This window comes from Periophthalmus magnuspinnatus, chromosome 19 (genome assembly GCF_009829125.3).
Source record: "Periophthalmus magnuspinnatus isolate fPerMag1 chromosome 19, fPerMag1.2.pri, whole genome shotgun sequence".
In the NCBI taxonomy this organism is placed as follows: domain Eukaryota; kingdom Metazoa; phylum Chordata; class Actinopteri; order Gobiiformes; family Gobiidae; genus Periophthalmus; species Periophthalmus magnuspinnatus.
In genome coordinates, this window is record NC_047144.1 from 22,891,223 (window position 1) to 22,908,114 (window position 16,892).

General features: G+C 42.8%; 1 protein-coding gene across 1 annotated transcript; it reads right to left on the reverse strand.

The window, feature by feature from the left end:
• Window positions 1-325: 325 nt before the first annotated feature.
• Window positions 326-14,519, reverse strand: minpp1b (multiple inositol-polyphosphate phosphatase 1b). Its single transcript, XM_055229766.1, has 7 exons — window positions 14,034-14,519; window positions 13,004-13,270; window positions 12,426-12,620; window positions 10,684-10,781; window positions 2,099-2,229; window positions 1,862-1,995; window positions 326-1,761 (listed from the first exon to the last, which is right to left on the reverse strand). Exons 1-7 carry the CDS (start codon window positions 14,479-14,481, stop codon window positions 1,514-1,516), a joined length of 1,521 nt encoding a protein of 506 aa, XP_055085741.1. The 5' UTR covers window positions 14,482-14,519; the 3' UTR covers window positions 326-1,513.
• Window positions 14,520-16,892: the final 2,373 nt, after the last annotated feature.

Genomic DNA, 16,892 nt, shown 5'->3' on the forward strand with positions numbered 1-16,892 from the left:
AAGAAACTCTTTGTCTTTGCTTCAACATTCACCAGAGCCTGTAAAAGGAGTCGTATTTCCACAACATGTTCAAAAGGAGCAAAATCTCATTTAAGCCTGCCCCGTTTCACATCTAAGAGTGACAGAACAGATAATTTTTTTACTTTCAATACCACACAAAAGAAGAACCACATTTAATATCCCATTTTGGTTACAAACATATAAAATATAATATAATATAATATAATATATATATATATATATATATATATATATATACACATATACATATACACATATACATATACATATACACATATACATATACACATACACACACAAAGCTTAAAATTTGCAGTTTTATTAAAGCTCAAATCAAACACATTTGGCACAAATCACTTCAAAATTAACTCAAAATCATCTCAAAAAGTAGAAAAATAAGACACAAAAGAATTTTTACAGCAAATTTACCCAAAGTTTCAACCAAAAACAGACAATTCAAGTAAAAGGAACTAAGTGATGAGCCGAGCGTCTGTCCCGGCGAGGATCTGACACCTTCATATAAAAATACAAAAACATTCAAATCTTCAGCAGATTTGACCCTGAATCGACTTTTTGAATGACCCCGATGACCCCAAGAGCCGAGGGGACGCCCTAAACGCTCTGCATTTCCTCTGGTGGTGGGATTAACAATAGTGTTTTCGTTTTGGTGGATTTCAGATGGTACAGATTTTCCTACTGATCACATCGTACATCATTTCTATTTGTTTCTATTAGAAACTACATCCAAGAGCTCAGTGTGTTACAACAGAAATCTGCATTTGAACAATATTCACATTAGCTGCTCCCAAATCGACGTATCTGCTGCTCTGTCCAACCAGGAAGGAAAATTATAAACCAAAATTTGAAAAAAAATGTGAAAAGTACACTCTTAAATATAATGATATTAAATATGTTTTAGAGAAATTTCAGAAAATAAATATTTGTAGAAAACTGTAGCAGGTTTTACACGAGTGGAAGACTTCAGAGAAAAAATCACCACCAACATCTGCCTCTGGATTTGAATCACTTTGATAAATCAGTATTTACATTTTTTTCAGAATGTGTTTTCCTGGTGGTTTTTTAAACTTTAAATCATAATTCATGTTGAGGTATTTGTGCTTTTGTTGGAATTATACATTTTTCACAAAATGATTCCCTGTTTTTTCTGCATTTGGCACAAGATTATTTACATTTCTCTTTTCAGTTTATTTTCGTCACAATTTCAGATCTGGTAATGTCTCCAGTCGTCCCCTAGACCTGGTACAGACCTGGTTTAGGCCTGCTTCAGTCCCGGTTTAGTCCTGGTTGAGTCCCGGTTGAGTCCTGGTTGAGTCCTGGTTGAGTCCCGGTTGAGTCCTGCCTTAGACCTGGTTCAGTCCTGGTTTAGGCCCAGTCCAGTCCTGGCCCAGTCCTGGCCCAGTCCCGGCCCAGTCCCGGCCCAGTCCCGGCCCAGCCCCGGTCCAGTCCCAGTCCAGTCCAGTCCCGGTCCAGGTCATAGTTCTGTGTTGGGGGCTCTGCTGGGTCTCCCCTCACACTCCTTGTAGAAGTCGCAGCCGTCCAGCAGGTGTCGGTAGGTGGCTCTGACGTCTCTGTACAGCGGCAGGTCGTGGCTCATTCCCGGGAATCGAACCGGTGACTCATTGGCAAGGAGGCGGAGTCTCGGCCCGCGGGGACAGTCATACAGCACAAAGAGAAGGTTAGCGGCGTACGGGACGATGTGAGAGGAGCGGAACACACGATCTGGAGGGTTTGAAGGAGAAAGAGAAGTTTTCTGTAGTTTTATTCTTACACTGACGACTAATGACAGATCTCGCCCGGGATTGGTCGATAGATTCATTACCACGCTGTGATTGGTAGTTGGCGGCGGTGGGCGGGCTCTTGTCCTTATACAGGCCCAACAGGGAAATAAGTGGGAGGAGCGTCTCAGCGTGACCAATCAGAACAGAGGCAGGTTCAGGAGGAGCGTCTGTGGCTCTGAGGAGAGACAGAGGTTTAATCCAGATGCCCTACCAGAACCAGGAGTAGTAGCACTAGTAGTAGCAGTAGTAGTAGCAGCAATAGTACATAGTAATAGTACCTGCGTGGGCGTCCGGCCTTGTCCAGAGTCCTGAAGATGTGGTGGAACAGAGGACAGCTGGACAGTCCGTTGATGGAGTGACCGTGAGCGCGCTTCCAGTACTGCTTCAGGTCCCCTTTGTACTCCAAGACCTGTACACAGAAAGTACTGTCAAAGTACTGTACTGCTACTGCTACTGCTACTACCACATCTCTATATCCCTTTACATTATGTTTAAGTATTGCACATGAACACAACAGGTTGCGACTGTCAAAAGTATGAAGAATCTAATACTAAGTGACACTAAAACCAGTATTGAACTTCATTTGAGCAAGTATTGATACAAAAAACACTCACAGGGCAGAACTGATGCTTGTTCTGATACAGCTCAAGATAATTTTCAAGCTAATTTAAAAAAATACTCTATTGTTTAAATAAAGAGTGTTTTTTATTATCATCGTGGTATCAGAATCAGTATCGAGTATCGAATCTATTCCTTAGTGTCTCTTTCGAGTCTCAAAAACTCCCAAAACAAAACACAGCTACACAATGTTTTTCTTTATAGTTCCTGCTGTACATTTTAGATACAGAAGATGAAGGACGTGAACATCATTGCTCATAATATTAAAGATTAGACTAAAAGGAGGTTTAGGACTTTCACCCAACACTGCACAAACACACTCCATTCTTGCCCTATCGCATAGAAAAGAACGTACTGCGACAATAGATAGATTGAGTAGCATGTCCTCAGATTACAGATAATGCTGCGTCAGCAGGGCGCCTGGAGGGTAGAGGAGTGCCAGAAGGAAGATGAAGATGTCCACACCCAGCTACTGAATATTCATGATTTATGTTTAAATGTGGCGTTCAGGGTCAGGCACTCAGATCAAAACGGGACCGCCCCTGAGATCTCCGTGCACGTACTAGGGACAGCATCACGCCTGACTTGTATTAGATTGGATGTATAGGGAATAATAAAACTCGAGTGATTCTACTCTCTGGTCTCCAGTAGTTCTTCTGATCGGATAAAAGGAACATGCTTAAAATTTGGTGACCCCCGACGTGACCCGATCTTGAGGCCCTGGGGACGGAGACCGACCCTCGAGGATAGGTCCAAGGCGACTGGACACATTGTGACTTCCCGCCGCGCGGCAAACTAAAGAGGTAAGGAAGACCTTTCAAAACTTCCATATTGGCTACATGTAAATTGAGGAAGTCACCATGCTGTCTGGTGCCGCCTGTGGTTAAATTTAGCAAACTGACCGTATTAAAATCGCATTTTAGGGACAGAAGGGCCACGGGGTAACTGGTAAATTACAGGTGTAAAATTATTATGGGGTTAAAGTCCCTCCAAAAAAAAAAAATAAAATAAATAAATAATAATAATAATAAGAAGAATTAAAAAAAAAAAAAAAAAAAAAAAAAAAAGGTTAACGGCCGAGTTCAGGTTCAAGTCCTGATAGTAAAACAGGTTCAAGTCCTGTATACAAGGTCCAAGTCCCTGGTGAAGGGTTAGAGTCCCTCACGAAAAAGGTTAACGGCCGAGTTCAGGTTCAAGTCCTGATACTAAGACAGGTTCGAGCCCTGTGACCCACCGTGGACTGCTGTAGTGGGCAGACGTGTCCCTACGTAGCTGGGTGCGTACAGCGCTTCCCTGGGGAGTTTTGGGTCCCCCAAAAATAATAAGGGTACAGGGTTCGAGTCCCTGGTGAAGGGTTAGAGTCCCTCACGAAAAAGGTTAACGGCTGAGCTTCAGGTTCAAGTCCTGATAGTAATACAGGGTTCGAGTCCCAAGTGAAGGATTAAAGTCCCTCACAAAAAAATATAAATAAAAAAAAAAAAAAAAGAAGGAAATAATAATAAGCAAAAGAACAAAAACACAACTATGGATGAAGAGTTTACAGGAGAGTGTAAAGAGTTTGGTGGATGTCTGCAACTAGAGGGCGGCAAGGACTCGCTGGATGGAGAATGGTTAGATATGTGGCAAAAAGTGGAGGAGCAAGTGCTGTCAGGCATAGAGAAAAGGAAAAGGCCAAAGGAAAAAGAAAGTTTGAATAAAGAATGGATTCACGCCCAGGTAATTATGCCCAAAGATATGAGGACAGATTCATGCTGGGGAAATATGTGTAAGTTGTGGATAGGATGAGAGGAGAAAGCACAGTATGTGATGGGGCAGACCACAAAAGATAGACAAAAGGCAAGTATTGTACTATGACAAAAGAAACATGGACTGACGGACTTTTATTAGACATAGTAAAGTGACAGGAAAGTATTTGAGAAGGGACAGGGAGGTTTTGTAAAGTAATGGGAAAGTTCTTAAACTGTGCAAGACAGTGTTTAAAGAGTGCGAGAGACAGTTTTTAAAGGGTGCAGACGAGTGGGTGAGAGAGTTGCAGATTGGAGGCTTGTTAGGACAAGATATTATTATACTAAAATGTTGTTATATTGTTGTACTATTAGATTATATCATAATATAATTCAGCCTAAAATATGAGAGATTCGTGTAACAACTATCAGTGCTGCTTGTGACTCCATTAAAGCTGCAGTGGAGCAGATTTGTAACTATCTCTATCAAGCTAAAGAACGAAATGCAGACGCAGAACACATAAACAAGCATAGTTATAAAATACAATCTGAACCCATAGTCAAAAAATGTCAAACAAAAGTGTACCCATGATAAATGATGAATAAATACACTTTATCCCATATTGGTGCCTCTGTGAGTGGTTTAAAATGAAGCAATTTACCAAATAATGATCCCAGCAATATAATTAAACTTGAGTTTAATCACACCTACATGATACAAGACCAATGGTTAAAGTGCCACAGTTGATGATGTTTTGTGCAATGCAAAGAAGGAGCAGTATGTTTTAAACTCATCTGACAGTAATGATTTATTTTAGCATTCAAATAAACTTTAGAAGATTTTGTTTAATTAGATCATGCTGAAATTGAAGTAAACAATTCAAACCATGTCTTTATAATTATTGAAAATTCCTCACTTTAACTTTAGGATATTGCAAATATAGATACACATTTCTTATGCAAACTGTTTACACATTTTTTGAGGTGAAAATGAACAACTTGTACATGCAAGTTGGAATAGACCTTGCATGGATTTTAGTTTTGACTGAAGTGAATTTGGGATGGGTCTTTGGCCTGTTGTGTCTGGGTGGGCGTGGACTGAGTGCAGTGGCTCTCTGGGTGCATCTCTCCAACTCTGCACTGAAAGGTCTCATGACCTGGACTGGCTCTGTTTCTGCTGTCTAAACATGGCTGTCTAAACATGGCTGCTGCGTCACTGAGAAACATGAACTGAACTAAAACCAAAGAAAGTCCTTCTGGCTCTGAAACTCATCTGTGGACTGGGCTCCTCCACTACTGGTCACATGACAAATGAATGAACTGAATCAAAAGCTTCAACAAGTGCTCTGATGCTCTTCTAAAGGCACCATAAAACTGTCTCTGCTGCTGCGTTTGGGCTGTGTTTGTCTGGGCACTCATGACTGGAGCCTGTTCTTGGATCCACACAGTCAAATACTTTGTTTTTAACCCAAATTTCAAAATTTAGAAGTGTATTAATTTATTTCAAACATTTTTGCTCCATTCCTGAAAACAACCATTTACCAATAAAACATTATTTAGGCTGTTTCTTTTCATTGTACATCAGCGCTGTTGCACTGGGGCTCCTACATAATGCAAATGCAACTCATTTGAAATTACATTCAGAATGGCCACAATTAACAAAATTAGAAACCGAAGTTTTTAAACAGTATAATTTCCAAAGCGAACAAAATATGTAGCTTTATTATGTATGAAATCTGAGACTGCTGGGGTCTGAAAGGCTTTAAATTGTTTGGTGTAAATGTTTAGTTCATATACTATGATACTTTATATTAGATCAAAATGTTAATGCTCCTGAAATGTGTTTGAAATTTGTATTTTAAACTGAATTATATTATCAGAACATAAAACAGTGGCTTTTTAATGCTTGTAAAACAATTCTTGAGCTAATAACAACAACTAAATAGGGTAGTCACAATAAAGCCATTTCAATACACCTGACATATAAAAAACAAAATGTTCAGCAGTATGAATGTGTCTAAATATAAGGATAATTAAATACTAGGAAAATCTGAAAGAAATAAGTCCCATTTAAATCTTAATCAAAACCCGGTTTAAATATTAAGTATTCGCAAATGGAATAAATTATTGCTATGAATGGTTTGAATTATATGAATGTTGATCAGATAGAATAAAGTTGTTAAAAAGGGGGGAGGTTGCAGGTCATATAACATAGGGCTAAACTGGACAAGGAGGTTGCAGTTAGTATAATATAGAGCTAAACTTGACATTAACAAAGGACAATTGTGGTTAAAGCAGTAATAATGGCATCTAATACACACTGATGCCTCTCAATAGATACTGAAGGGATTTACCACCAGCACTGCACATAAAAACTGAACATTCAGTAGAACTGATAGACACTGGCAGATTGTTGACTGTGCATGAGCTCAACATTTGGACTGACACAGATATGACAAATATGTACCAAATATGTAACCAACAGGACCCAGTGGCACAATAGACCACCTGACAACTGACAGACTGTTACATATGGTGATATTTTATAGAGGGGGGTCTCATCACTTGAGCAAATGGGGAAACAAATCATGAACTTTACCAGAATGATGTGGTTGGATGCTTTGCCATTAGCGCTGATTAGGAAAAGGATGGACACTCCTCTCCAACCTGAAACAAGTGTCCTTAAAAATCTTCAAATTCATAAGGTCTTGATTACAAAGCACTGACTAACTTAAGTCTATAGTTCTCTCCCAACAGGTCCAGAATCTCTGAAAATCCCCTGGTGACTGGTAATGGTAAACTAACCTAAACTAAATGAAACAGCTTGGAATGTATCTGGCCTGAAGCCTATTCTGTGAACCACGAGGATACTCTTCTGTGATCAAGGTCATGATTAATCATTATATTCCTACTCATGGCTTTCCGGCTCTGAATAGGTCTGATAATGGTGCACATTTCAACAACCATGCTCTTCAAAAGGTTGACAAAAAATGCTAGGCCTGTGTCATAAATTTGGTTCTGTGTATCATCCTCAAAGTTAAGGACGTGCTGAACGCATGAACCGCACTCTAAAAGACAAATTGGCCAAGATCTGTTCCGCTTTAGGGCTTAATTGGCTCCAGGCCCTACCCCTTGCTCTTTTGACAGTGAGACAGACTATTAACAAAGTTACTGGTTTCTTTCCTTATGAATTGCTCACTGGACGTTTGATGCCAGGGCCAGGGGCTACATTGGTACCACAGGACCCCTCATCTTCCTCTTAATTAACTTTTACCTTAATTGTTTTTAGTTTAATTATTTTCGCTTATGCTGTACAATTTCTCTGTGCCTTCCAGGTTGAATACAATTGTGCTCTGGTCGGAGTCGGTACGGGTGGCTACCCTGCATCCCTGTCAAAAGGCTTGTACACACACGCTTACACACGCAATGGTTTTTAGTGGACGGGGTTCTACCCCGCACAAAAAGGGGATTTCATTATTAACAGTGTTATGCTTTAGTGTAATATTATGTGCATGTGCAGGTGGGGCCTCCACTACCTCAGATTAATTTCAATAACAGGTCAGAAGTGTTCAAAACAAAACCAGTCACGTGTCATTACCTCAAATGTGTACTCCCACCGGAGAATCCAGAGTTTTTCGTATACCATTCCACTTATTTAAATATCAGGGGACTCAGTTAACTTCTTTGGTAAACCCTCGCTCTTATCACTGGTATGTGATGCCCAGACAAATTGACAATTCATGGGGAAACGTAGCTGCATACTCAGGTAATGACTGGACTCCATGGTCCTCCACAGAACTAGCTAGTAAATGGAAAAACATGTTAACTTTAACCAGGACCGCAACCCATTTAGTAGAAACAATAGATTTTACACAACAAGCAAATGTTTCTGAATGCACAATATTTAGATTCTATGTATATGTGCCGGACCATCCCGTGATTATTACGCCGACGCAATTATATGTCAAGATCCAATCAGAACTAACAAGACTAGTCCCTATACTTCTGTTGGTAGATTAGACCAAAATACTAAATACATTCAAGTTCTGGACCCATCACAATTTACTTCAGCAGAATTTGTTTATTCAGCTACTGGCACTAAATTACAATCTAACATTTGGCTCCAATCCGCACAAAATGCTGCCTGAGGTATAAGAGGAGACTGTGTGGTTTGCCTTAATGCAAGGCCACAGCTGCAGTTGGTCCCGGGCATTTATGAAAACACATCATGTGCATTGGAGCTCTCCTTAAGGCCTCATCATGTAAACAATTAGGCCCTATCTTCCCTATCCTAAAAGCTGAAAATCTAACCAAAAACAAATCTTTTACACTCCCAAAGTGGGTAATTTCACCTGTGTCTCAAGTAGCTGTCCTGAAAATTGTACATTATGTCTGATTTAAATCATGCTCTAGGCCCTAACCCAACATATGTAGATGCTATAGGTGTATCACGTGGTGTTCCAGATGAATATAAACTAGTCGATCAACTTGCTGCAGGGTTTGAAAATCTCCCATTCATTAGTGCTATATTTCCTATCACTCCTAACAAAAATGTAGATCGTATAAATTATCTCCATTACAACTTGTTGCGTTTAACCAATCTGACCACATCCTTAGGCACAGCTATGGCTGAACAATTAGACGCGGTATCCAGAACTACCTTTCAAAATAGAATGGCCCTAGATATGTTATTAGCCGAACGGGGAGGGGCATGTTATTTGTTCGGAGAACAGTGTTGTACATTTATTCCTAATAATACTGCTGCGGATGGCTCCATAACCAGAACTCTTAAAGGACTCCAAATGTTCTCGGACACAATGCATTCTCACTCAGGTGTTAACAATCCCCTAGATGAGTGGTTCTCCAAAATGTTTGACTCTTGGAAACAAGTAGCAATGTCAATGGCTACCACAGTAGTAATGGTGATTGCATTATTTATCTTTGGTGGTTGTTGTTGTGTTCCATTGATTAGATCTTTAATTGAATGTGTCATTCAACACGCTGTACGTGGTCAGCTAAAAGGTCAATATACAATGCTTAAACAGGAGGAGGTAAAACCCACATTACGGGTATTGCCCCACCGTATGAACTTTAAGAAAACATATAAAAGGTGATCTATAAAAATAGATCAAAAGGGGGAATGAAGGACGTGAACATCATTGCTCATAATATTAAAGATTAGACTAAAAGGAGGTTTAGGACTTTCACCCAACACTGCACAAACACACTCCATTCTTGCCCTATCGCATAGAAAAGAACGTACTGCGACAATAGATAGATTGAGTAGCATGTCCTCAGATTACAGATAATGCTGCGTCAGCAGGGCGCCTGGAGGGTAGAGGAGTGCCAGAAGGAAGATGAAGATGTCCACACCCAGCTACTGAATATTCATGATTTATGTTTAAATGTGGCGTTCAGGGTCAGGCACTCAGATCAAAACGGGACCGCCCCTGAGATCTCCGTGCACGTACTAGGGACAGCATCACGCCTGACTTGTATTAGATTGGATGTATAGGGAATAATAAAACTCGAGTGATTCTACTCTCTGGTCTCCAGTGGTTCTTCTGATCGGATAAAAGGAACATGCTTACAAAGACGTCAAATAAATGTGATGTGATTGTGTAACAAAGAAAAAAAGTGTTAATAATTTTTTTTTTTTTTTATCCAAATGCTGAAAGAATCCAACCTTTGCTTTGACAACAACTGCTTCTAATTTTAACAGTTTCCTTTCTCCATTCAGCTAAAGCTAGATTAAACGAGGACTAAACGAGGACTAAAGTTGGACTGAAGCAGGACTAAACGAGGACTAAACAAGCACTAAACGAGGACTAAACGAGGACTGAAGCAGGACTAACCGAGGACGAAACGAGGACGAAACGAGGACTGAAGCAGGACTTACCGAGGACGAAACGAGGACAAAACGAGGACTGAAGCGGGACTAAACGAGGACTAACCGAGGACTAAACGAGGACTGAAGCAGGACTAAACGAGGACTAACCGAGGACTAAACGAGGACTGAAGCAGGACTAAACAAGGACTAACCGAGGACTAACCGAGGATTAAACGAGAACTGAACCAGGACTGAACCAGGACTGAACCAGGACTGAACCAGGACTGAACTAGGATTAAACCAGGACTAAACCAGGATTAAATCAGGACTACACCAGGACTAAACCAGAACTAAACCAGGACTAAACCAGGACTAAACCAGGACTAAACCAGGACTAAACCAGGACTGAACCAGGACTAAACCAGGACTAAACCAAGACTAAACCAGGACTAAGCCAGGACTAAACCAGGATTAAACCAGGACTGAACCAGGACTGAACCAGGACTGAACCAGGACTAAACTAGAACTAAACCAGGATTAAACCAGGACCAAGCCAGGACTAAACCAGGACTAAACCTGGACTAAACCTGGACTAAACCTGGACTAAACCTGGACTAAACCTGGACTAAACCTGGACTAAACGAGGATTAAACCAGGACTAAACCACGACTAAACTAGGGTCCGTTGGTACCTTGGCGTCCTCCTTTGTGAAGAGTCGACACCAGGGAGAGTAGAGAGATTTGATGGCCAGTTCATAAGAGCAGATGAAGAATGCGGCCTCCACCAGGTCTGCGACAACGAAAGACAAGAAGGTTGAAAACTATAACTATGGTTAAAAAAAACAAGGACAAAATGATTAAAAAGTACAACTATGGCAAAAAACAAAGACAAAAGAGTTAAAAACTACAATAATGGTGAGAACGGGGACAAAGGGTTTAAAAACTACAACTACAGTGAGAACAAAGGACAAAATGGTTAAAAACTACAAATATGGCAAACAAAATTGTCAAAAGGGATCAAAACTACAGATATGGTGAGCACAGAGGACAAAAGGGTTAAAAACTACAACTACAGTGAGAACAGAGGACAAAAGGGTTAAAAACTACAACTATAGTTAGAGCTGCAAGATGACTCAATCGAATCGAAATCACGCAATGAGCAAATCACAAAGGCACCATCATTTCCTACTCACAGTTCAAAATGTGAACCAGGCTCCAGATTAGTCTCTATAATGGCTCAATTCATTTGAAGCTGAACGCTGCAGGTGACGTCACACTCCCTCAGTCGACTTCTTACTTACTTCTATACAAGCTGTTTCCTTCACAAACTACAAAATCTCCTCTTATTCTGCATAAGAACTGCTCACCCTGAGGTTTAGAACTGTACAAACATGTTCTGTAATGTGACTCTGTATCAGTTTGTCAGTTCAGAGTTCAGTCTTTTGATCAAATCATCTGGATGTGTTTAAAATGTGAACTTTGAACAGGTCTAAACCAGGACTGAACCAGGACTAAACAAAGACTAAACAAAGACTAAACCAGGAATAAACCAGAACTGAACCAGGACTGAAGCAGGACTAAACCAGGACTGAACTAGGACTAAACAAGGACTAAACCAGGAATGAACCAGGACTGAAGCAGGACTAAACCAGGACTAAACTAGGACCGGACCAGGACTAAACCAGGACTAAACCAGGACTAAACCAGGACTAAACCAGGACTAAACCAGGAGTGAAGCAGGACTAAACCAGGACTAAACTAGGACCGGACCAGGAATAAACCAGGACTAAACCAGGACTAAACCAGGACTAAACCAGGACTAAACCAGGACTAAACCAGGACTAAACCAGGACTATACCAGGACTATACCAGGACTATACCAGGACTATACAAAGATTAAACCAGGACTGAAGCAGGACTAAACCAGGACTAAACTAGGACCGGACCAGGAATAAACCAGGACTAAACCAGGACTAAACCAGGAATAAACAAGGACTAAACCAGGACTAAACAAAGACTAAACCAGGACTGAACCAGGACTGAAGCAGGACTAAAGCAGGACTAAAGCAGGACTAAACCAGGACTAAACAAAAAAGGATAAAAAATACAATTACAGACACACAGGACAAGAGTGAGTGACGTCACCCACAGCGTTGGGCAGTGGTTATAGTGTCTAATCTGGAGCCCAGTTCAACATTTGGAATTCTAACTGTGACCAAAGAGCCAATCAGGACGATGTAGAGCGGGTTAAAGCAAACATTTTACAGTCAGAATGATGAGTCTGAAAGCAGCAGTTACAGAGAGAGGGGCCACGGTTTTTCAATAGAAGGTGAACTGGAGTCGACGTAGCTGAATCGCACCTATGCTCATTTCTTGTTTGGAACACGAAGCAGGACAGATCTGACCAGAGAAATGTACTGTCTATGGTTTAGACCTGGAGGGAGGAAGTCCGGTTCTAGCCTCAGCCTCTCTGAGACCCGGGCCCGGACTTGTCTGAGTTCTGGTCCGTGTTTGAAGCGGTCCACCTCCTCTGTCGCCGTGGCGTTTGTCTCCACTCCCTCCACGTAACCACGGCAACGCTCGAAGGACCTCATCAGAGAATCATCCACTTCATGAACATACTCTGGGTCTAAGACAGAAAGAGAAGGTAAAGACCAGGACTAAACCAAGACTAAACCAAGACTAAACTGGGACAGAACCAGGTCTTCACCAGGTCTTCACCAGGTCTACACCAGAACTAAACCAGAACTAATCCAGAACTAATCCAGAACGACTCCCGGATTAAACTAGGACTAAACTAGGACTCCAATGGGGTCTTAGTTTAATCCTAAACTAGGTCTAAACCAGGACTACAAGAGGGTCTAGACCAGGAGTAAACCAGGGTCCACTACTGGAACTAGAAGAGGACTATAAAGGGGACTAGACCAGGACTGGACCAAGACTGGACCAAGACTGGACCAAGACTGGACCAAGACTGGACCAAGACTGGACCAAGACTGGACCAAGACTTACCCTGTTCGCTGCCCACAGTTTGGGTCCCTGTAGTCTCTGGTCCAACCTTGGTCCCAGTCTCAGTCTGGGACTCTCTGGCCCGGTCCCAGACCTGGTGTAGTCCCTCCTGGAACGCTTCGGCGCTGCTCACACATCGATGTTTGGAGCTGGTTTTGACGGTGATTCCGCCACCACGAAGCCCCGCCTCTGACAGAAGACCAGGAAACGAGCTGAATAATCGCATCGCCAGGTTCCTGAGGTCGGCCCGTCCCTTCTCCACCAGTCGACCTGCAACAGCCAATCAGAGCTCAACTTCCGGGTTATGTAAACCTGTAACGCCTTCACTCAGACTAGAGCTGACGATGGGGGTGGGGTGTCTTGCCCAGGGACACAACAACAGTGTAAGCACAGTCGGAAGTAGAACCGGCGACCCTCCTGTTCAGATGAGTGCATAGATCACTGCACCACTGCCCCATCGGCGCAATGTCCATAAAGATTTAAATAATGCACTGGAGGTCGTCCATGTATGATCCATAGTAAAAGAAAAATGATATTCTGGCAACTGGACAAGATGCTTTATGAGTGAAAACATGCAGCGATCTGACCAGAACTGAAGAAGATACTTGGGTGAGCAGCCAACTAAACCAGGACTAAACCAGGACTAAACCAGGACTAAACCAGGACTAAACCAGGACTAAACCAGGACTAAACCAGGACTAAACCAGGACTAAATCAGGATTAAACCAGGTCTAAACCAGGTCTAAACCAGGTCTAAACCAAGTCTAAACCAGGTCTAAACCAAGACTAAACCAGGACTAAATCAGCCAGGACTAAAACCAGGAAAAAACCAGGACCAAACCAGGTCTAAAACCAGGACTGAACCAGGACTAAACTTGAACTAGAACAAGTATAAACCAGCCAGGACCCTCGACTGTATATAGTGTCTATGTGTATGTGTCTTTATACTGTCTTTATACAGTCTATGGTCAGGACTAACCCAGGTCTAAACCAGGACTATGATAAGAGAGAGGAAGGGCATCTGACTCAGTACCGTCCATGTCCTCCGTGTACCACTGCTGCCACTGCTCCTGGATCTCCCGGAGCCAGCTCGGAGCGCCGTGTCCCCGGGGGGCCTGGCTTTGGACCAGCCGGCTCAGACGCTCGATGCGGCGGATGTTCTTGACCGTGGGGAAGCGGGTCCCGTGGCGGATGACGGCGGTGAGGTGCACAGGGGAGCACCCCGCAGCCGCGGAGGACAGGTTCAGTCCCGGTCTCACCACGTCTTCGTACCGCGTCTTAGTCCCGAAGTGCACCGCGATGTCCGGGACCGACCCGCTGCAGCAGAGGCGGGTGAGGAGCAGAAGCACGGCCGCCCGGAGCAGTCTGTGTCCGGGGAGAGACGCAGAGAGCCCTCCGGGAGCTGCTCTGGAGCCTGTGGCCGCCCGGAGGAGCCCGGTCCCGGACGGAGACGCGCAGCACGGCCCGGTATCCGGTTCCATTGCGGTTTGTTTTGTTGATCTTCCGGGTTCCTCTTCTTCTGTCTGAAAGTGCCTGTAGTTTTGCTGCCACCGCGCGGTCGCGTGCGGGCAGTGCCACTCGTGCGTAAAGTTGTGCGTAAAGCTGTGCGTAAAGGTGTGCGTAAAGTCCGGCTCCCTGCGAGAATATTGTCATTTTTACTCTATTTATGGAATGTTCATTTGGGCCCAAAGTTTAGTTTTGTTGTCACGGCCCAATAGTCGCTCCCGGTCACATCTCACTGGAGCCATGTGTGTGAGGAGCGCCCTCATTCTGCCCCTCTCATTCTGCCCCTCTCATTCTGCCCTTCAGCTTCACACGCCCCAGTCGCCCACCTGGACCGGGGGGAGCAGCACGGACAGGCTCCAGTGAAACACGCAGCCGTGAGGAGCAGACAGACATAATCACGTCTCACCAACCCAAACTTTTATTTCACCAAATTTGTTTTTCGAAAAGTTTAAACTTAAACACGTCCCTCCTGCTCTTCTGATGGTGGCAGAGAACACGAGAGGCACGTGCGCTCCATCTCTCCACATTTTAATACTAGTCTATTTATAGAGTGTGCATTTAGACCCAGTGTTTTATTATTGTAACGCGCACGTTCTGTGGAGAATGAACTGCAGTACAATAAACCCGCCTGCGCAACCGGTCAGACTAATAAAGCAGAGTTATTCAAACATGTGAGGGAAACAAAACACAACTCCAGGTCTGTTTTTGAGGAGGAAACAACATTAACACAAAAGAGTCAGTTTCGTGTAATACAGGACCTTTAAATCTGAGACACAGAGACAGGAGGATCTTCATCTTCAGCTCTGCTTCAGTGACTTCAGTGCTTCAGCTGTGAGTGGTTTTATACAGACCAGAGGAAAGTCCGGACACACACAAACATGTTCACACACAGACAAACACACCCCGACATGTACACACACACAGACATGTACACACACAGACATGTACACACACAGACATGTTCACACACAGACATGTTCACACACAGACAAACACACCCCGACATGTACACACACAGATATGTACACACACAGACATGTACACACACAGACATGTACACAGACATGTACACAGACATGTACACAGACATGTACACAGACATGTACACACACAGACATGTACACACACAGACATGTTCATACACACACACACACAGACATGTTCACACACAGACAAACACACACCGACATGTTCACACACACACACACCCCGACATGTACACACCCCGACATGTACACACACAGACATGTACACACACAGACAAACACACCCCGACATGTACACACACAGACATGTACACACACAGACAAACACACCCCGACATGTACACACAGACATGTACACACACAGACATGTACACACACAGGCAAACACACACAGACATGTACACACACAGACATGTACACACACAGACATGTTCACACACAGACAAACACACACCAACATGTACACACACAGACATGTACACACACAGATATGTACACACACAGACAAACACACCCCGACATGTACACACACAGACATGTACACACACAGATATGTACACACAGAGACATGTACACACACAGGCAAACACACACCGACATGTACACACACAGACATGTTCATACACACACGCAGACATGTACACACAGACATGTACACACACATATATTTACACACACAGACATGTACACACACAGATATGTACACACACACAGACATGTTCATACACACACACACACACACACACACCCCGACATGTACACACACAGACATGTACACACACAGGCAAACACACACAGACATGTTCACACACAGACAAACACACACAGACAAACACACCCCGACATGTACACCCCGACATGTACACACACAGACATGTACACACACAGGCAAACACACAGACATGTACACACACAGACATGTTCACACACAAACACACCCCGACATGTACACACACAGACATGTACACACACAGATATGTACACACAGAGACATGTACACACACAGACAAACTCACACAGACATATTCACACACAGACATGTTCACACACAGACAAACACACACAGTAGTAGTAGTAGTGGAAGTAGTAACAGCAGCAGTATTAATAATAGCAGTAGTAGTAGTAGTAATAGCAGTGGTAATAGTAGTAGTAGTAGTAGTAGTAGTAATAGCAGTAGTAATAGTAGTAGTAGTAATAGCAGTAGTAATAGTAGTAGTAGTAGTAATAGCAGTAGCAGTAGCAGTAGTAGTAGTAGTAGCTAAAGAATGACCATATAATCAGTAAAATTTTGTTTATTAAAGTGGCACATCTGATTGAAAGTATTGTTTATTTCACTAAAAAAATTTACACTTCCATAAAACTACAGAGTCCTGGACCAGAACTGAACCACATCCAGACTC

Bases quoted from the DNA above. Each gene is read 5' to 3' on its own strand.
- minpp1b (XM_055229766.1), bottom strand. From the start codon at position 14,481: ATGGAACCGGATACCGGGCCGTGCTGCGCGTCTCCGTCCGGGACCGGG. The intron at 10,782-12,425 runs GTCTAAACCATA...TCGTTGTCGCAG, and splicing joins ACCGGACTTCCTCCCTCCAG to ACCTGGTGGAGGCCGCATTC. The intron at 1,762-1,861 runs GTAATGAATCTA...CAAACCCTCCAG, and splicing joins CAACTACCAATCACAGCGTG to ATCGTGTGTTCCGCTCCTCT.